At 42.4% G+C, this 21,513-nt stretch overlaps 1 protein-coding gene across 1 annotated transcript in view; it reads right to left on the bottom strand.

Annotated features, from left to right (window-relative positions):
• The window catches only part of dpysl5b (dihydropyrimidinase like 5b), a 56,318-nt gene extending 37,735 nt beyond the window's left edge, over positions 1 to 18,583 (bottom strand). The window contains exons 1-2 of the mRNA XM_078213736.1: positions 18,121 to 18,583; positions 7,270 to 7,428 (exon numbers count right to left, since the gene is read on the bottom strand). Coding sequence (XP_078069862.1) covers positions 7,270 to 7,428; positions 18,121 to 18,381 — 420 coding nt within the window. The 5' untranslated portion in view covers positions 18,382 to 18,583. The remainder of the gene's footprint in view (positions 1 to 7,269; positions 7,429 to 18,120) is intronic.
• Between the last annotated feature and the right edge of the window lie 2,930 nt (positions 18,584 to 21,513).

Here is a 21,513-nt window from a genome sequence, read left to right as displayed (position 1 = left end):
AGTGATGTGCACCTGGCAACCTGCACTTCACTCCTCCATTCGAGGACTGTTCTCCTACCTTGTTTTGGGCAGCACACACAATTCAGTGTCAGGCTTCATTGGCAGCATCGGTTTCAGGGGTGCTATCTTGTAAGTCCGATCCCACCAGACCAGCAGCAAGATGGGATTGTCTTCTTAGTGGCTGCAGGGTGAAGGCTGGCTTGAAGAGGGGCATGGGAGGAAGTAGTCTTGGGCAAGTTCGGAGGCTGCAGGGTGGACGAAGAGGGAAATGGCTTCGAGCACTTGGTGAAAGGTGGGAATGCCAATATGTCACAGGGATGGGGCTGCATATTTAACAGTTCAAGTGGCCTCATAATGTTGAGGGCTGAAGTGAACATGGGACATAGGCCCTTCCACCTCAGAATGTTCATGAGTTAACTGACGGATAAGCACCACAAGAGCAAGGGAATCAAGGGATACAGGGGAAAGAGTGAGAAGTCTATGCAGTAGAGTAATATTAACATTCATATCCTTGGTGATGAAGGGTGAAGGGGTTTCTGTTCTCGCATAGGGAATGTCCAAGCTGGTCCGACAATGAAGGGTCACCACCATTCTGCTACCAGTCATGACTGCGCAGATGAAAAGTACCATGAGACCAAACTTTGCTGCTGAGGGCTTTGAACATCAGCTGACTAATGTGGTGCAGGTGCGATTAAAGCACCACCTAAATGACTGTGCACGATGGTACAGTGATTAGCACAGCTGCTTCAGAGCTCCAGGGATCCCGGTTCAATTCCAGTCTTGGGTCACTATCTGTGCAGTTTGCACATTTTCCTTGTGTCCAGGTGGGTTTACTCCGGGTGCTCTGGTTTACTCCCTCAGTCCAAAGATGTGTAGGTTGGGTGGATCGGCCATGCTAAATTGCCCCTTAGTGTCCTAAAATGAGTAGGTTAGATGGATTAAGCATGGTAAATGTTTGGGGTTACAGGGATAGGGTGGGGGAGAGGGTCTGGGTAAGTTACTCTGTCAGAGAGTCGGTGCAGACTCGATGGGCCAAATGGCTTCTTCTGCACGATAGGGATTCTATGAACACTCAGATGAGATTTTATGGTTGTGTTGCATTATTGGTATCGGACGGTTCCAAGAAGGCAAGCCTCAGGCCACCCTTCACATCTTGCAGTCTGTTTAAAAATTGACGCTCATGTATACTCTAGACACTCGTCTTACAGCGCTATGTGAGGGTTCCAGCACTTGGACAGATGGCAGAACATCCAGGCACCTGACCAAAGCTGTCTCATCTCAGTAGTTCATGATCTGCAGAGGTGGTTCACGTGGGTACGCACATCAGTGTTGATAGTTTATGTGGTGAGCATTTGGTGACACGGAACTAGGATCATTAAGCCACAATCACTCAAGTCATTGACATCAAGATTAGTATTACAGAGGAGTTCTGATTCCTGTGCCTCTCTCATTTATACTGCAGAGGAGCTTTCAGGCAGGTGGAGCCTGAATCCATTGCTGCCTGCATAACTGCATACAGAAATGAGAAGAGGAGGCAATTTTGAAGGAGGATGCCGGCTTGTCAAAGGCAGGAAGCAAAACTCTGAAGACCAAGGCCCAGCTGTGCTCCCTCTGGATACAGAGGTTCAGGGAAACCAAAAGATCATGTGTGGGTACCTCACTATACCGAGGGCGTACCAATGTCACTTGTCTTATCTGCAGATGGCTGAGAACCAACGCCGCAGCAAGTCCAGGGATCTGGTAACTCACATTTGCCACATTCTGGATGAATTGGTGCCACATGGACTCGGAGGACATTCTTTATCAGTACCTGTGAAGTTGAAGCAGCACTCAACTTCTATGCCACTGGCTCTTTTAAATATGGCACCCACATTGAGGAAGCAGTGAGGTCACATCAGGGCCAGTGAACCTGAGGCTGACCCACAAGTGATCCAGCAGGTTTCATGGGAATGCATAATGAGGTGGGGCAGGGGCGATTTGCCACGAAAAACTGCCATTGCAGCCGGCAGAATCAGCACTGATTTCCCCACTCGCTACTGTGGTTATTGCAATTCAGGGAAAATTCCACCGCATGTTTTTTATGCAATTCCCTAATCTGTCTCCATGTTACTTCCTACATCTCCCTTCCATTATGAAGTGCCCTGAAGACTACACCTATCAGTGTAACTGATTCTTCATTAGGCTTTATCTCTATCTGTATGGATATTATTTTTTTCTTGCTAATAGCTGTATCTTTGTCTACTGCCATTGTTATCCTTTAAAAGTACAGCTACTCCACTTTCCCCCTCTCTTTTCTAAATGTTATGCCCTGCAAATGACCACTGTAGCTATGGTCTCAGTAATCCCTACTATATCTAACTCGTCCCAATGTAGAATTGCCTCTAGCAATTAAGTTTTAAGGACAATGAGTGCATTGTTGCATAGACATTTTAACAAATGTTTAATAGGACTTCCTCACATTTCATGTCTAACCATCTAACTCCTGTTCCAGAACTCTATTTATTGCCATGCCATCAATATTTTCATTATTTCCTTTGCTTTTTGTCCTGGTTTGTTTAAATTTAAACTGCTTACATTTCTTTCAAGTCCCTCCTGTCATTTTACTAAAGCCTTTGCCCTATTTACCTTTTTTGCTAGGACACGGGTTCCATCCTGCCTCAGGTGCACCCTGAATTGATAGAGTTCCTTCCTATCCCAGAGCTGGTGCCAGCATCCCATGAAAATTGGCCCCTCTTTCCCACACTAGCCCTTGAGCTGTGTTATCTCTCCTGATTTGTCTGCTCTTATGCCAATTTGTAAGTATTTTGGGAAATAATCCAGCAATTATGTTCAAGGACCTGCTTTTTAAATTAGATCCAAACTCATGATACCCTTACAGTAGGACCTCCCCTCTGTTCATACCTATGTCATTTGTTTCAACATTGACCATGACAACTGGATTTAATCCATCTATTTCCAAGTTTTTCTCCAACCACCAAGAGATATCCTTTGCCCTGGCACTGGTTAGACAACACAGCCTTTAGGATTCTCATTCTTGGCGGCAGAGGACACTACCTCTCCTCCAAATTATAGAGACCCATATTACTACCATATATTTATTTTGCTCTTCTCCCCTTCTGAGTCCGCATGCCATGGTTTGCATTGCGACTGTCCTCTCTGCAGGCTTTTTCCTTCACCTCAGAGATAGCAAATACATTCTATTTGTTGGACAGGAGCAGACTTCAGGAGGCTTGGCCTCCTTTGAAACCTCTCCTAAATCCTCAATTCTGGCTCTCTATCAGTCACATCCAATCTTTCCTGGACTTGCTTTCCTCTGGGGTGAGAGCGCATTCAGGAGAAAACTGTCCAGAAATTCCTTCCCTTATATTTCAGAGTGTCTCCAACTTGCACTTGAGTTCAATGATTCTGAACCAAAGGGATTTGAGATGGAGACATCTCCTGCAGATGTATTCACTCAGGACAATATCATCGTCCAACCCATAAATTCTGCAGTTCAGACATACAACCTGGTCTGCATCTCTGACTTGCCTTATTGTATTTATTCAATTAATTAAAGTCTTTACTCGATTATTATTTGTATGACACTTCTACAAAGCTGGTGTAACAAGATTACACTTTCCTGACCGGAAATCAAATCTGGGCCATGGTGGCGAAAGCGCCGAATCCTAACCACGAGACACCAAAGAACAGTATAATGTTTCATTTAGCAGTTTAACTAGTTAAGCTATAATTCTAATCGTTTTTAATAATACAGTACTTATACTTTCCCAATCCTAGTTTAAATTACAGGCCAAGTTTAGAGAAAAATAAAATTCACCAACTAATTACCTGCTAACTTAATTTAGTGCCTCTGCATTTCAGTTCTCAGGTCCTATTTGTCACCCAATCCCTCTCTCAGACCACTCGATTTTGCAAAAGACCAAAAGAGCACCTTGTCCTTCTCTGTACTGGATTCCCTCACTTGTCAAATTACCCAAGTCAACTAAGTGCTCTGTCAAGCAGAACTTTGTGCTACTTACTACAGTGGAGGCAAGAGGTGCAGGGATTTAAAGAGCTGTGTGCTAAATTAGATATTTTGGGGATGGTAGTCAGAGTAGGTCAGGGACAACAGGGTTCATGGTTGAGAGGGAACAAATACAGCCTGAAGTATTTTGAATTTATGAATAGTGGAGAATAGGGGACAAAGAATTAAAGTATTTGTATAGTTATATGGAGGCAAGAGATTTGGCAAGGCCTATGATCTTCAAGATGGTTATGAATTTCGGCTCCAGTTTAAAACAGCACACAGGTCTGGAATCAATCTGGGTCGGCTCTGGACAGCAAATGAGGAGAGGGATGAAATTTGTGGCAAGCCAAGGGCAATTTGAACAATGCCCTGCTCTGTGACATCCAATATCCTTGCTGCCAGCCTGTCCCACCAAGACTCAGATGCATTGCAGGCACACTTTTGATCATGAAGCAAAACAATGCAGATTAATCCCAGAGCTGTCTGGAAAAAATGCAAGTGCTTTAAAAAGATCAAAATGAGTTTGCGGTACCAGGAATTTTAGCATGACAGCTTATGAATAGGTATCTTTTGTTCTTAAATTGGTTTAGGTCTGCTATTAACTTTAATCTGCATGTTGGTGGTCTTCATTTTAATTTCATTTGTACTGAACCTCACATGTTATTCACCAGCCAACATAGAATTCAGCTACCTCAAACAATGGGCAGGATTATCTGGTCCCGCCGCCACTGCCGACCCCCCCCTGCATTGACAGCAGCTGGATCGCAAGAGCCCAAGTTGGCCAATGGCAGGCCTCCTCTGCTAAACACAGCTGGTGTGTGTGAGAATCTGCATGGAATTACCACCCAATAGTACTATGACTGATTTTCCACATTTCATTTTCCTTGCCATCATTTTGGCACCATCAGAAAATTTAGCCAGCTTTCAATGCATTCCAAACAAGTTGTTGAAATTAATTTGAAATAGTAAGATTCCAAAAACAGATCCACGGAACCCTTTTTCTTCACTTTCCTGTCATCAGTTTGCTAACCAGCAAGCAAACTTGCCACTCTTCAGTCAATTTCTTCTCTACTTCTAGATTTTTCCCTTAAATTCGAGTAACAATTTTTCCTTCTGAACTTTGCTAAGGTTTTTTGAAAGTCTAGATACATTGCACTACAAAACTTTTTGCCTTAGAATGAGAATTTGTGAAAATAGATTGACCAGGCAGGATATTTCTTTCAATACTATGTTTACAATTGTTATAAGAGGCACAAGATACTGGGACTCTCTCCACTTGAATAGAAATGGTTATGAGGAAATTTCAAAACTAGCACAGGCTTTATTACAGTCAATATGGAAATACTGGCCACGATTCTCCCAAAAGCGCTGAATTGGCGGGAAAACTGTTCTAGATCCCGACTGTTTTCTTAGTTCAGCTTCTCACCCGAATCTCCCCACTCTGTGCACTGCAGAGGTCACAATCGTGAATATCATTAAAAACCCAGGAGGGCGGGGCCTATTCGTGCCAGAGTCTGACAGCTCTGGAACTCTGCACATGCACAGTGGCCCCGATCTGTCAGACTCCCCGTTTGCTGGCCAACGATTGAGCTGGCCAGCCCGGGACCCCTGCAGGGCTGTCCCTCCAGGTGTGCTCCGCAGCCTGAACACGACCCCCACAGCAACTCCCAGGCCAGTCTTGAATCCCCCCTCCTGGAGCGCCCCGATGTCCAGCCTCCACCCCCGCCCCCCCCCCCCCCACCAACAAATCGTGCCTTCCCTCCATCCCAGACCGATCCTGTGTGCAGAGTGGCAGTTGGACCACCCACCCCCACCGATCGCTCCTAGGCCCTGGGCGTGGGCACCTTGCCCCTTGGTCAGTGCTGGGGGCATAGGCTGGCACTGCCAGGGTGCCCATGCCCAGGGGGCACCACCACCCTCCCCCTCCCCCCCCCCCACCCAAACCTCTGGAGGGCCCCGATTGCCCCCCCTTCATTCCAGTGGGGTCTCCGGTTAGTTCCCTGAATGTGGTGAGCTAGTCTAAACCCCGCCGGAATGAAGTTACTCCTGGCGGGGTGGGAGATTCAATCAGGACCGGAAAGTTCCTGATAATTAGATTTAAAATACATTTAAAACATATTAAAAAAAGGTTCAAATGACTTACTTGCCTTCCTGCCGGTTTCCAACGTGGCGACTGTTCGCTGGCTCTGGGAGATGCGCATGCTTTCCTGGTGCATGCACAAATCCTGGAACAAGGCCGGTGACGTGGATCTCCCACCGCGACCCGCCAGAAAAGTTGCGGGTCGCAATGGGAGAATCGTGGTCACTATTTTCTTTCATTGGGATATGTCAATTTAAAATTTTAATAAGAAAACCAGGTGGGTTTAAGATTTCAAGTAATGTTTTGTAAAAGGAAACAGCTCAGGAAGAGACTACTCCATCTTTTAAAAGAAATTGGGACGATCATCTTGAATTGAGAATATATAATAATATGGGGAGAACAAAGGGCAGTGATGTTACTTTTGGATTGCTATAACAAAGGGCTAATACAGACACCGTGGGTTGAATGGTTTCATTGTGTACTGCAAACTTCTATGGTTATTGAGATTGTATTGGTAATCCTGAAGTTTATGTCTGATAATTGACTCCGTTATTTTGCTAGGTATTAAAGAAAAACTAGGTCCGTCATCGCTTGAATCTGTTTTGTGATTTTTGTTTTTAAATGGATTGCATGTAGGTTTTCTTTCTATCTAGCAGGATTTCCAGTGTCTGACTAATTCTTGGTATCTGTCACTTCCCATTTCTTAAGTCTCTTATATCCAGCTATAAGCCAGTCTTTACTGGATTTCTAAGTTAACCTAAATGCGTATGAAAGAACTAATAAGCTTTCTGTTCGGTACCTCAGCTTACTACAAATTACCCAGATAACATGCAAAGAAATATGGATACGCGAGTTTAAATCACTGAACCCAAAACAAATATCTGAAATACTGTTACCAAGCCAAGATGTTGGCTGCCTCTTGCTACATCCCAAGTCAAGAGGAAAGACTTAATTACATTAACAGACTCAAACCCACTTCAGCTTTTACTTTTAATTGATTCAACTTCCTTATTAATCATGTCACATACTCTCATTTGTTCACTGAATGAAGTCCATCTTCATATTCTGATGCTAATTTCCAGCATTAGCTTTGCTTCCCAAAATGAAGGACAGCTAAATAAACAAACAGGCAAAAACATTTTTTCAAAAGCAAAACAATAGAGACTGTAAAATGCACCCCTACCTGTGGTCCCCACCAAGTTACACCAACATGAAGGCAGTAGTCACAGCAGACCTTAGGATCTGCTAGATTCCTACACTTTTTATAAGCCTCCAGAAGTGAAATCTCTTTTTCAGGCAATGCATAACCAATTATCATTGTTGTTCCTCCAACCAGAGCAGCCTAAAGAAAAAGAGAAGCTTTTAATATTGTGTCATTTAATAATGAGGGCATATTTAGGACAATAAAACCAATATACTTCATGCATTTAAGGCAGACATCTTAACATTTACAATAAAATGCATAGTCCAAAGAGGAAATCCAAATATTTAATAATCATAAATTTCTATTAGTTATTAATGGAGGTTCCTGGTTTTCCACTGGTTCTATTTCATCATCTTTAACAGAGGCTTTGAAGAATTTTTTTTTTTTGTTTATGATATGCCTGTTGAGTTATGACATGGAGGAGGATCGGGCACTTATGGACAGCTCTACTACTGCCAAGCACACTTCCTTCCAGTCTGCAAACGCACTCAACACTTTGCACTCTGGCTCTGCGCAAATTTTGTATCAATGTGATATGAGAAAACAAGCCTGACTTCATTCAGCATTTACTGTTGGTGTGAAATTTGTGACGCATGCACACATGTACGTGCGCGCACACACAAAAAAACCTGGTTTGACCTACATATAACTAAAGTACCACACCAATATGGTGGACTGTCAAAAGTGGCCAGTAAACCACTAAAAATGGGCAATAAATTCCAGCATTGACAGCTATGCCTACATGCCAGGAGTAAAACAGAAAATATTTTACACAGTACACTAATTGTGCGTAATGTGTAGCTGTCTAGGTTTACAGATTGGTTTGTTTCTTCATGCAAATCCTAAAAAGACCATTATATTAATGATTCAGGTATATAGCTTTCAAAGCTCTGTTAAATTTCCTTTGACAATGACAAGACTAAATCATTATTACCTTCTTTGTCTACAGGACTAGTCACTATTACATTAATAAAGAGCAGCAATTGGGAAGATAATTTGAAAAAATAAACTAAGTAATTTTGGGCAAGAACAAAATTATTTAACTTTCCTCTTTCAAATGTCTTTTTTTCTGACCAACTCCTGTCGGAGCTAAACTGGTCACTTGTTTTTTTTTTAAAAAGAGGCTTTGTTACACTTACACAAAAATGCAGTTTGACAAATTTAGTTGGCTGTGTGCCACCTCGGATATCTGGAGAATATTGCTTTTTACATGTTACACATTCTCCTTCCTATTTCCCCAGAAATTATTTTGATATCTATGAAGAGGCAGCAGGGCACTTGCAATTGAAATGGACGAGACATTTCCCTCCCTGCCATCACCACTTCTAGAAACATGGTTTACACAAACCACAACAAAAATCTACAAACAATCCAGATACACAATTCTGTATGCAGTACAAAAGCAAACAAGAAAGGCTAATATTCTTAGACTCAGAAGTGAATTAGGATTCATAACTAAATTAAGATCTGCATTAGACAGCACTCCAAAATTGGAAAAATATTAAGATCTGTATTATCAAAACACATTAAAGCTGAATCTGCACCAACATAATTTAACTGCGCTTTTGCTCAACATTTGCTGTTCTGTCAAACACGCTAAAACGCAGATTATATACACATCACTTATAATTTGCATAAAGCTTGACATTAAACAGACGTCCCTATAGTGTGATGTTACTATTCACACTACATTTTCTCTCGGAGCCTTGGCCAACATTCCTCTCTCAACCATTGTCATCACATAAAACAACAGATGAACTAGGAATTTATCTGATTGATTTGTGGAACTTCACTGTTACACAGCAGCTTTTACTTATGCAAGAATAGTCAGTGATCTCAAATGTTGTTCATTTAACAAAGCATTTTAATTGCTCCAGTAGTGTGTTATGGTGCTCAAATTCTTCCAACATTTCAAAAAGATAAAAAGCCTAATGCCTGACTGTTCACAAATAAAAATAAACACAGAAAGCTATTTGTGCCTTATATCTTAATCTGAATTTGAAATCATTATCTCCATTTCTCCTGCACCAGATAAGACACTAATACGTAGACTTTACAAGCCAGAAGCAACAATCTTAGCAATCTATGAAAATCAAATCTACAACTGAATTGTTGGTAGTGACATATTCTATTTATATCTGTCGCTCTTGGCTGTTAAAATTCAAGAACTTAAGCTTTGTCAGACTCATATGCTTTTTTAAAAACATCTGTTCACAAAAAGCTAACGAAAAGGTTATGTAAACAAAATCTTGGATTAAAATCCAGGGACAGCAATTTGGGTGTACCTACATCGCATGGACTGCAGTGGTTCAAGAAGGTAGCTCACCACTACCTTCTCAAGGGCAATTAGGGAGGGAAACAAATGCTGGCCCAGCCAGCAAAGTCCACATCTCTTGAATGAATAAATAAGCACGTAACAAAATTGCAAAATAACATTTTTACTAGTTAGTGCAGCTACACAAAATTTAGACAGAACACCTCAAAAAGCACAACATGAAATTACACTTTGGGTTGGATTCCATGCACAAAGTCTTTCACTTTAATTTATGGCTCCACCTAAAACATGAAAATCCAGCCATGTTATCCCAGGAGAGTCGTAAATTGCATCTGCCCACAGTTAATGTGCACACATTTCAGCACTGCTTAATGAACAGCTCTCAGCTTTACTGCACTTTCAACAAAATCACAGAATTAGGTTTCCTTTTAAAACATAGAAACCCTACAGTGCAGAAGGAGGCCATTCGGCCCATCAAGTCTGCACCGACCACAATCCCACCCAGGCCCTACCCCCACATATTTACCCACTAATCCCTCTAACCTACGCATCCCGGGACACTAAGGGGCAATTTTAGCATGGCCAATCAACCTAACCTGCACATCTTTGGACTGTGGGAGGAAACTGGAGCACCCGGAGGAAACCGCAGACACGAGGAGAATGTGCAAACTCCACACAGACAGTGACCCGAGCCGGGAATCGAACCCGGGACCCTGGAGCTGTGAAGCAGCAGTGCTAACCACTGTGCTACCGTGCCGCCATTCCTTTTAAAACTGCCATGCCAACCACTTCAGAGTTCTGTGGCTCAACCTTTCCAGCAAATCAGGCCTCAACTGAGAGAGAGCATTAATTTGGTTAAAAATAGAATTTAAAGTAACAATGGAAGACTGACATTTCATGAAGAAAATTCAAGTGACCAATTAAGTAGCAAAACAAAATTAAGTAATTCATAGTGAACAGCACGATTGCCTTGAAGGTGAGATGCGTGAACACCCTATAGTGCTGAAACACCAAAATCAAAATTTTGGGATGGATTTTCATAGAGTTGGCGGTAAGGTTAAGTCAGGAAAGCTCTCAACCCGGCAGATCGGTTTGTTTCCTTTAAAAAGTCTCCAGTCTGCCTTTTTTCATTCTGGGGACGTTGGGCAGGATGGAGTTGGACCCACCGACAATAGAGGCAGGCCCAAGGTGACAACACAGGCAGGTAGATGGCTATGCTTGCAGGCTGGGACGCCTGCCTTGACATTGGCCCAATTTTACTGATGAATGTCAGAACCTCAAAATCTCACTCCCATCTCAAGTCCCCTAATATTCCCAACTCATCTTCTGCCTCCATACCCCCATGCCACTTCATATTCCTCATGCCCCCTCTATGCACCCCACATTTACTCCTTAGCCTCATACGTAAATTTGAGCAATAAGTGAAACAGATTTCACACTGCTACTATGCAGTGGCAACACAAGTGGTGTTTTCCACTAACAGGATGCTGCCTTCAAGCCAAGAAGACATGCAATCTACCACACAAATAAGTAAAGTGGTAAATTAATTTTCATGCAAGTGTGATGTCAGGTACGTAGGTTGAGCATCCCAATGACTGGTGGAGCGTCTCAAACAGCACATCCCTTGAGATGTTTGTAATAGGAAGAGTGTTAACCGTATTCAACCAACCCGTGCTTGCAAAACTCAGAACATAATGTTTTGATTTATTATTGTCACATGTACTGGGATGCAGTGAAAAGTATTGTTTCTTGCGCTATATAGGGAAAACATACTGTTCATAGAGTACATAAGGGAAAAGGAAAGGACAGGATGCAGAATATAGTGTTGCAGTTTCAGATAGGGTGAAGAGAAAGATCATCTTAATATGATAGGACCATTCAAAAGTCTGATGACAGCAGAGAAGAAGCTGTTCTTGAGTCTGTTGATACGTGTCTAATGTTGGATGTGATTCTGCGAGTGGATAGCACTTGCTGACCATCCAGAGTGCGCCAAGAATTACACTAACAATCAAATTATTATCAGTCAAACTTGCGATGTAGCACATTTACACTTGCGAGAAGCTACATATATTCTTATGTAGGGACCTGTCCTCTGCAAAGAAAAGGACAGTGCACCTTTTTTAAAAAAAAGCAAAAGCATGGGAGGAATAGCTCCTTGCGTGGCAACATGTTGACCAAAATGAACATACTTGCCAACCATTCAGTGCCCCTTTTTTCTCGGCAGTATAAATTGTTTCCTTTTAGATTTAGTATTCTTGCATCTTTGCTGATAGTGCAAGAAGAAAAGCTTCAACAGCATGTCTTTTTTCAGTAATATTTAATTTTAATAAGCAAAAAGGTATCCTACTGAAGAACCTTGTGTAACTTTCAAAACTTTACAGATTAAAAAGAATATTGAATGACCAAAGCGCTGATTTGTCATTAACAAAATGTTCTACAATCTAATACATATCACAGGTGAGATGTTTGCAATGGAAAACACAAACTATATTTTAGGATGTCACCGATAACTGAACCACTAATATGCTGCTAACTGTATCATCACCATTATTGTTTTAAGGTAAGCAGTTCAAGTTAGCTTGAAAACAAGCTCAGACGGTTTCAGGTTTCCAGCCAATATTACATAGCACAAGAAAACCAAATTAATAAATTACGCATATTTTTAATTAACATGACTAAGGTTCACCAGAAAACCAGATCAACTTATACAAAAATAAGGAGGTGAAGCCCTTATTTTTTTTTAAACTTAGCTGTCATCAACCTCTCCATTCATTGAAGTACTGCCCCTCTTACAATAGAAGGCAGCTGACAGCTATTTAATCACCAGAATAGAAGTGAACCTTTGTTAAAAGACAGCCGGATTGCTATCAAAGTAGAACAGAATTCTCTTGTCTGTTTAAAAATGATCTCTCTCCTCTGTCCAATCTGCTAACAACAAAACAACATTTCTAGAGAGGTTTTGTTTCTCAGTCCATAATAATTTCATTGGAAAGTGACAAATTACCCCATTTTTTCACTCCCTTCTCCTGGTGAAACAAAAACTAGAGACAAGCTTGTACATTATCACAAAATGTTGCACTATACAATTGGGCCTGTGTAAAAAGGTATATCAAATATAAGCTGAAGTGACTTGCAACTGCATCTTCAATTTCCTAATGGCAAATAAACCAAAATAAAACTCAGTACATACACTGGAGCAAAGACAGCCATGACGTAGTGAAAGCGAATGTCAAAAAATACCATTATGATAAGTAGCATCACGAAGAGCTCAGTTCTTTCCCCACTGGAAGATGGGGAGGGGGGACTTTGCTAGAAAACTGTTAGTGGCTTGCAGGTGCAGGAAGAGAAAGGCAAATCATCTTCCCTCATGCATCAGGGCCAGAAAAAGGGAACAGAAAATCTCTCAAGTGGAAACAAAATAAAACTGTCAGAGCATGTCAAACTATAATGTATTTGAATGATCATAGATAGCATATCTTACCATAAGAGCTAACCTTCAATGAATGTTCAAATACACTACTACTGGATAACAATGGATTTGCACAGGGGCTTCAGATCTCTGGGACTGTGTTCAAACAGATTCAAGTGAAGTCTGTTTTTTGTCTCTTCAAGTTTGACCATTTTAAACCCATTTAGACTGCATACAGAGCGACATCAAAAGACTGTCTTTTTGTGCAGAATTATGGGCAATCTCCCACGCAGGTCCAAGGATCCCAGCAGTATTACACCATCAGGGATGAATTTGGAGTTAAAACTAATTGTTTAGGGCAGAGTACAGCAAGTTAAATTCTGCATCACTGTAGTACTAGTGGACCAGGAATGCTGAGAACAAGCAGGTAAAAACAGAGGAATATTTCCCATTATGAAAATCTCTCAGCTTACTGGTCACAAATGAGAAACAAATGCATTTTTTAAACTTTCATTTACTTTAACCTTCTTTCCTTTGATCTATTTATTGGTCAATATTTTTTCAACACTGCTGCTGTCGCCTTCATGCCAGACTTTTCTGGATCATCCCTGCCTGAAGTTTTATTTCTGACCTGCAGAATTAGTATTAAACGAACAAATGAAAAATTCACATGCTCACTACTGATCTTAGAGATTAACAATTGAGTAAAATTGGTACATTTCCAATCCTTAGAGCAATTAGGTAGAGGCAAAGTAGGCTAAAGAGCACGGGTAAACTGCATCATGACGACATCATAAACCACTCAAGATGGCTCTGCAGCCCTGCTCAACATTCATTTTAATTTCTGACAGCTTCTTTTAAAGCAGAAATTAAACTATTAGAATTGGGTGATGTGCCCACAAGACATTTTCAGGAACCGATCTATAATTTTAACATCAATGATGAGCTCAAATCAATATCGATACCATTAAATGAGAATGAGTTGTAAATCATGTTTACCCCAATCCTATCCACTTGGTTATGCCAATACAGCATTTGGCTGGGGATTTTCATGCTCTGGGTGGCAGATATATCCTGGCCAAGCTACTCAACTCTGACAAAAGAAAACAGTTGGCTGATTTCTATCCCCCTCAGATCAACCAATGCATATCAAATCAGTTTGTTGAAAATGATTCTTTTGAGAACACATAGCAGATACAATTACACTATATTTATTGTTTCTGATATTTCAGTAACTGTACATCCTACAGTTTCTGCCCTCTACCAGCAACAAGAATGAACATGCCAGGCATTCCAAGCAGCATAAACAATGCGAACCTCGTGGCCATTTTATGGACTGAAACAATGTTCTTGATTAAACAGCTTTTTTTGAAGTATTTTACTGAATAGAAATAGGACTAGGAAGATTCAATTAGGAAAGATCATATTTACCACCATTGGAGTACTCTAATATGTAGACTGATGAGCCACAACCTTTGATGATCTAAACAAACATCACCACCAAAATGAATTTTTAAAAAGTCAAAATACACATAAAATAAATAAGATCAGTGTTTCATAAGTTTTACTCATATTGAACCCTTTGAAATATTGTATCTTGACACAATAGCATTGCTAGGCACATCACAGTCAAGTGTCAGTTAATTCTAGGGTAGAATATGGCAGATGGAGCTGCCCCTTTGCCTGATCCCTTTCAGAAACATTATCAGTTCAGTAATTCTTTAAAGGATGTCGATGATAGTCATATACAAGATGACTTCCAGCTCATCTATGTGAGCAGTACATCCCAGTCAAATACTTAACTGCCTCTCTAATCCTCCTCATTATTAAAAATAAACCGAAGTGCAGTGGTTACATGGTAAAACTTTCATAAATTTATCAACGGTTTGATATTCAACAGTATGAAAATCAATTCCAATTAAAACATTTTCGTGATTTATTCTCCAGATTAACAATTGCATACCTGCCAGCAGCGTAAAGGTCATTGTTATATAATCTGCCTAACTTCCCTGCTACTTACTTCACTGGATGGAAAATTGGATGGGGTATATATGAGCTGCCCATTTCCTGTCTTAAGTCGAAAGTTTTTCCCACTGTTTTGATGCAATAACTTTGTTACTTGGCACCAGAAAGACTGAATTTACAATTAGATCCTGAATATCTGAGCTATGTATTTGACGGCTGCGCGACACATGAGAAAAACTTTCAGGCTTGGAGAATAAATAATTTAAAACACCATCAGTATTTAGTGACTCAGGTCCAAGAGAAGGCAGCTTCTCAATTTGCTATGAAAAGGCACATTTATATTAGCTAACAAGTATGTCTCTGAGTCATAGAGATCTAGAGCACAGAAAAGGCCCTTTGGCCCATCATATCTGCATCAGTCGAAACAACCACCTAATTATTCCAATTCCATTTTCCAGCACTTGGCCTATAGTCTTGTATGCCTTGGTATTGCAAGTGCATATCTAAATACTGCTTTAATGTCATGAGGGTCTCTGCCTCCACCACCCTTTCTAGTAGTGAGTTCCAGACTCCCACCACCCACAGAGCGAAAAAGTTTTTCCTCACATCCAGTCTAAATCTTCTGCCCCTCACCTTAAATCTATGTCCTCAGTCATTGATCCCTCCACCAAGGGGAAATGTTTCTTCCTGTCTACTCTATCTATGCCTCTCAATTTTAAACACTTCAGTCTCCTCTGTTCCAAGGAAAACAACCCCAGTCTATCCAATCTCTCTTCATAATTAAAACTCTCCAGCCCAGACAACATCCTGACAAATCTCTTCTACACCCTTTCCAGTGCTATCACATCCTTCCTATAATGTGGATTCCAGAACTGCACTCAACACTCTAGCTGTGGCTTAACCAATATTTTATACAATTCTAGCATAACCTTCCTGCTCATAAACTCTATACCTCAGCTAATAAAGGCAAGTATACTATATGCCTTCTAAACCACTTTATCCACCTGTCCTGCTATCTTAAGGGGTTGGTGTACATGCACACCACGGTATCTCCGATGCTTCCATTCATCATGTATTCCCTTGCCTTGTTTGTCCTGCCAAATCTGGATTGAATTCTATTTGCCACCTATCAGCCCATCTGACCAGTCCATCTATATCTTCCTGTATTCTAAGGCTAAGTTCTTCACTATTTAGCACCCCACCTATTTTCGTATCATCCATGAACTTACTGATCAACTCCCCTACATTCAAGTCTAAATCATTTACATAACCGCAAGGGCCCAAGCACTGATCCCTGTAGGACCCCACTAGACACAGGCTTCCAGACTGAAAACCACCCCTCGACCATCACCCTCTGCTTCCTGTCACTCAGCCAATTCTGAATCCAATTTGCCAAATTTCCTTGGATTCCATGGACTCTTACCTTCTCTATCAGTCTCCATGTGGGACTTTATCAAAAGCCGTGCTGAAGTCCAAGTTGACTACGCCAATTGCATTGCCCTCATTGACACACCTGGTCACCAATTGAAAAATTCAATCAAGTTGGTCAGACGTGACCTCCCATTAACAGCTCAGCTGATCAATGTTGAATTGTTGGTTCTAGACCTCTCTCCCTGAGAGAGGAAACAACATCCCTCCATCCAGTCTGTCCAGCCCTGTCAGAATTGTATTTGTTGCAATGAGACCCGCTCTCATTCTTCTAAATTCCAGTGAATACCACCTAGCTGACCCAACCTCTCCTCATACAATCGTGTCACCCCAGGAATCAGTCTGTTTAAAATGTATTTCTTAGTGTCACAGGTAGGCTTACATTAACACCGCAACTGTGAACATCCCCTAGTTGCCACACTCCGGCGCTTGTTCAGGTACACTGAGGGAGAATTTAGCATGGCCAATGCACCTAACCAGCATGTCTTTCAAACTGTGGGAGGAAACTGGAGCACTCGGGGGAAACCCACACAGACACGGAGAGAACATGCAGACTCCGCACAGACAGTGACCCAAGCCAGGAATCAAACCTGGGTCCCTGGCGCTGTGAGGCAGCAGTGCCAACCACTGTGTGACTGTGCCACCCAGGTGAACTCATTTAGATCAGTTCTTTTTTTTGGGATTCAACATTGTCGTTGGTGGTCATGTTATAATCTGAAGTTTCTTCGAATGTTATGGACTTTTTCAAAGTAAGTCACGTTCAAATGAATAGTTTATACCTCATCAGTATTAACAATAGTCCAATTCAAGGGTTCCAACATCCATTATTGGCTGAAAGAAATGACCCTGCAGATAAAATTGCTTAAAACGTGTAAATAATGTTCTGAATTGTGATCTTTTCCATCACAAGATCATCACAGATGCCCATCTTAGTTCATCCATCCAAGAGCAATTTTTAAAAAAATCTATGAAGGTTCACTTGCACCATTTATGAACTGGTCCAAGAAATAGAACAAAGGCTTTCGCAGAGCAAAGAAATACACCATATCTTCCCAAATGCAAACTGATCACATAAGCAATGTAATTCCTGACAATTGGCTCCTCGTAAATCTTCAAAAATCGACGTGTAATGTGTGCCTTTTAAAGCATCTAAATCAATGTAACTTATGAAAATACAATATGCATACCCTTCTTTATATAAGACTGCAGTTACATGATCACATTGATACAAAATGGCACAGCATAAATGAACCTCTCTCCACGACACAACATTGCATCCCTTGTGCTCAGCACCATCGAAAGTGGGAACTTGCTTCCCCACTCAAAATTTGGGGGGGGGGGGGGGAGGCGGTGGAAGTAAAAACCATTGCTCACGCCTCCTCTTACCGCATAAGATTGGTTGCATCCTCAAATCCAACCACATTTCCCCACAGCACTGCATTCACTTCCTTTGCCAATGCGATCCTTCTCCCACTCAATCCACCTGCTCTCCTTCAGCCCCCTCCCCCCACTATCATTGTCAGATGAACTGTGGACGGCTCCACCCAGCAAGCCGGTGAAATCGGCGGCGAGCTGGTCAACAAAAGCTCAAAAGTGGCGAGGGGGCGAACCGAGAGCTTCGAATTAATATCGGGCGAACTAACGGTGGAGTTGGCAGGTCCTCCTCCCCCCCACGGTTCCCGAAGTTTCCTTGTGGGGGTGTTTTTTTTTGGATACAATACTCGGGGCTTCCTTCACTGCCTCCTCCTCTTACCTTGGTGCCGTGGTAGTAGTCGTCCACCGAGGTCACGTTCATGAAGGTCTCCTGGAAGTGGGTGCTCGTATCGATGCCACCCGGCATGACCAGCTTGCCGGTGGCGTCGATGACTTTGGCCCCGCCGGGGATCATGAGCTCCCGGCCGACCAGCTGGATGACTCCGTTCTCGATGTAGACGTCGGCCTCCTGGGTGCAGTCATCGTTGACCACCCGGCCCCCCTTGATGAGGGTCCGCAGGGCGCTGGCGCTCGCGTGCATTGTTCTCCAACAAAGCTTCCCCCCCCCCTCAAACTCACACCGCGAAACACTAGCTCCTGCCCGCTAACCCGGCTAATGACAATTCGGTTGTGTGGGGATGTCGGGGGGGGGGAGGCTTCCCTTCTCCTAATTAATATTTGAGCTGGACGAAAGCCCCGATCGCTCCCTCTCCGTCCTCTCGTCTCGGCGACCGTTGGCAAGTGGCGACCGCGCGCCCCCCGCCGCCCGGATCGCGCGATTGTCGCCAGTCAGCCAATCCGCATGGAGGGAGCCAGCGGACAGCGCCGCGCGGTGCACTCCGGGAGCTGTAGTCCTCGCCCCTCCCGACACACAGAGACAGACCGGGCCAGCGGACTCCAGCACCCAGCTCGCCTCGCGCCACATTGGCGTGGTCCTGGAATCAGGTCCAGGGAAAGCGCTAGAGCGAGCATCGCACAGCATTGTTTCAGCTTCACCCATTCTGCTACAGCAACGCTGACCGCTTTCATTTTTTTGCTGTTTGCAATATTGCACAGATCAATTGCCAAATAATCCTGCCAACAGGAAAACTTTGTATTTTTAAAAATTATGTTTAATGCAACTTTAAATTGAAATGCATTCTCAATTGAAATACATTACGATCCCTCGACTCGCACACCAACAGTTTTCAGTTGTCCATGTTTCTGAGTTCAGCTGCTTCTCACATATACTCTAAGGGAGACATTTTTGAATATAAATCCTCCTTACAGGATATCACGATTAAGGAGGGTTGTTGCTTTTTCCTATTTAAGGTGCAATTGAAGTGGACTGTCACATACAATATCTATAAACCATGGGAATTAGACCCAAAATCCATCCATTCCTTAAGGTCTTGCAGATATTAAAATGTGTCGCTGATCCGTGTACCTTGGATTGCACATCCTCATTTCGCGTCATCCCGTCCATCTCATCTCCACCCCCGCTCACCACCAAGTTGACTGTGCTGAGCTTTATTCCTCATTGCTTTTTCGAACCCACCCATAAATATACACTGGGTTGCTTCAGTGTCACTCACACGCGAAAATGTAAGAAAAGTGAACGCTTTCTGGAACGGCACAATGTAAATCATAGTCAAATGAAACTTAACAAATTATGTTTCCACCAAGTCAACTATACACACTCCAACGCCTGTAGTACCCACTGCGGAAAACGTCAAGCATTCAGATGGACATTGTGTACTCCTCCTTCAGGGTCAACAGGTATGGACAAAGCTAAAAAGAGAGGAAGACAGCTGGGACAACCATGTCGCAGACTAAATCCAACCTGGAACTGTGGGTGGCTATCCTGGCTAGGCTCAGGTAAAGACCATGGGAATTAGACCCAAAATCCATCCATTCCTTAAGGTCTTGCAGATATTAAAATGTGTCGCTGATTATTTTGTAAATTGAGTTTGTGTCTTTATATGCCCTGTTTGTGAACAGAACTCCCACTTACCTGACGAAGGAGCAGCGAGTGCTCCGAAAGCGAGTGGCTTTTGCTACCAAATAAACCTGTTGGACTTTAACCTGGTGTTGTGAGACTTCTTACTGTGTCAGGTAAAGACCCACAGGGAAGTCTTCCTCCTCTTCCTCGTGTGACTAAAGATCAAGAGATCAAAGATTGAAATGGAGTCCAAAGTTGAGGAGCAGCCAATTTAAATAGTAGATTTACAACTCTTATGCTCCAAGGAGTACACAAGCCAGAACAGTCCATTCCTTAATGACCCTTTGCAGCCAGCATGACTGGATTCATCCAAATGCAAAGTTATTGTTTTAAAGTAATACTGTGTATTATTTTAAAGCAGTGGTGGAATATGTTACATATTTGTCCCTTTTGGCTCGTCATAGAGGCCTATTGTAGTAATGTATGCAAGGAAGTGATGCATCGCGCTGCGGGAAACAGAGAAGCAGCAGGTATGAGAGAACAGCACAATAAAGTTACTTCCTTTATTGAATGTTCCTGAGCGTCAGTCTCCAAGTACACAGCAAAATTGGCAACACGGATAATGACTTGTTAAACCACTCAGAAGAAGTTTAAGCAAAGAAAAATTAGAAAAAGGGAAACTTTTCATGCAAGCATTGCTGTTTATGGAGATAATCAGTTGGCTAATGTGGATATGAGTAAAGGATACTCTGAAAAATAGATTCTAGAGCTGGCTGTTGTAATGACAAACTGAAACTCAAATTAATGCTTTGTGTAAATAAGAAAACGGGGTAGCTACTGGAAATGTGATTGCAAAATACGTATACAGGAAACTTGCATTAGTAAAAATGGTGGGGGTTTTGGCATCATTGGAGCTTTTGACGAGAATGTGGAGCAGTGGAGTTGTTACACTGAGCATTTTGATTATTTTGCGTTGGCAAACAATACAGATGAAGACATGGTGCCCACTTTCCATGAGCGTGATTGGGGCGGGCGGGGGGGGGGGGGGGGGGCAGGGGGCACTTTTAATCTCCACTACACTCTTGCACAACCTGCTAAGCCAGGCATTAAAACATACAAGCAAATTGTGGAAATGTTGCAAGCACATTTCCACCTCAATCCCTGGTGATTGCAGAGCACTTTAGATTCCATTAAAAAAAGCAAGAGGAGTGGAGTCAATCGCACAATTTGTTGCAATGCTTAAGAGACTTGCAGAATGTTGTGAATTTGGAGACGTGCTTCATGACAAACTTGTTTGTGGTCTGTGCAACAAAGCAACACAAAAATGTCCATTAACTGAGAGTAATCTCAATCTGCAGAAAGCCATTGAAATTGCTGTTTCCACGGAGCTGGCTGCAAAGGAAGCCCAGAAATTGAGTTCATCCACTCGGATGCACAAAATGTCTGCTGAATTGCCACCCATAAGACCATAAAACCATAAGACATAGAAGCAGAATTAGGCCACTCGGCCCATCAAATCTGCTCCGCCATTCAATCATGGCTGATTTTTTTCTCATCCCCATTCTCCTGCCTTTTCCCCATAACCCCTGATCCCGTTATTAATCAAGAACCTATCCATCTCTGTCTTAAAAGACACTCAATGACCTGGCCCCCACAGCCTTCTGCGGCAAAGAGTTCCACAGATTCACCACTCTCTGGCTGAAGAAATTCCTCCTCATCTCTGTTTTAAAGGATCGTCCCTTTAGCCTGAGG

The sequence above is a fragment of the Mustelus asterias genome, chromosome 5, assembly GCF_964213995.1.
Source record: "Mustelus asterias chromosome 5, sMusAst1.hap1.1, whole genome shotgun sequence".
Taxonomy (NCBI): Eukaryota; Metazoa; Chordata; class Chondrichthyes; order Carcharhiniformes; family Triakidae; genus Mustelus; species Mustelus asterias.
This window is presented reverse-complemented; position numbering and strand designations above follow the sequence as displayed.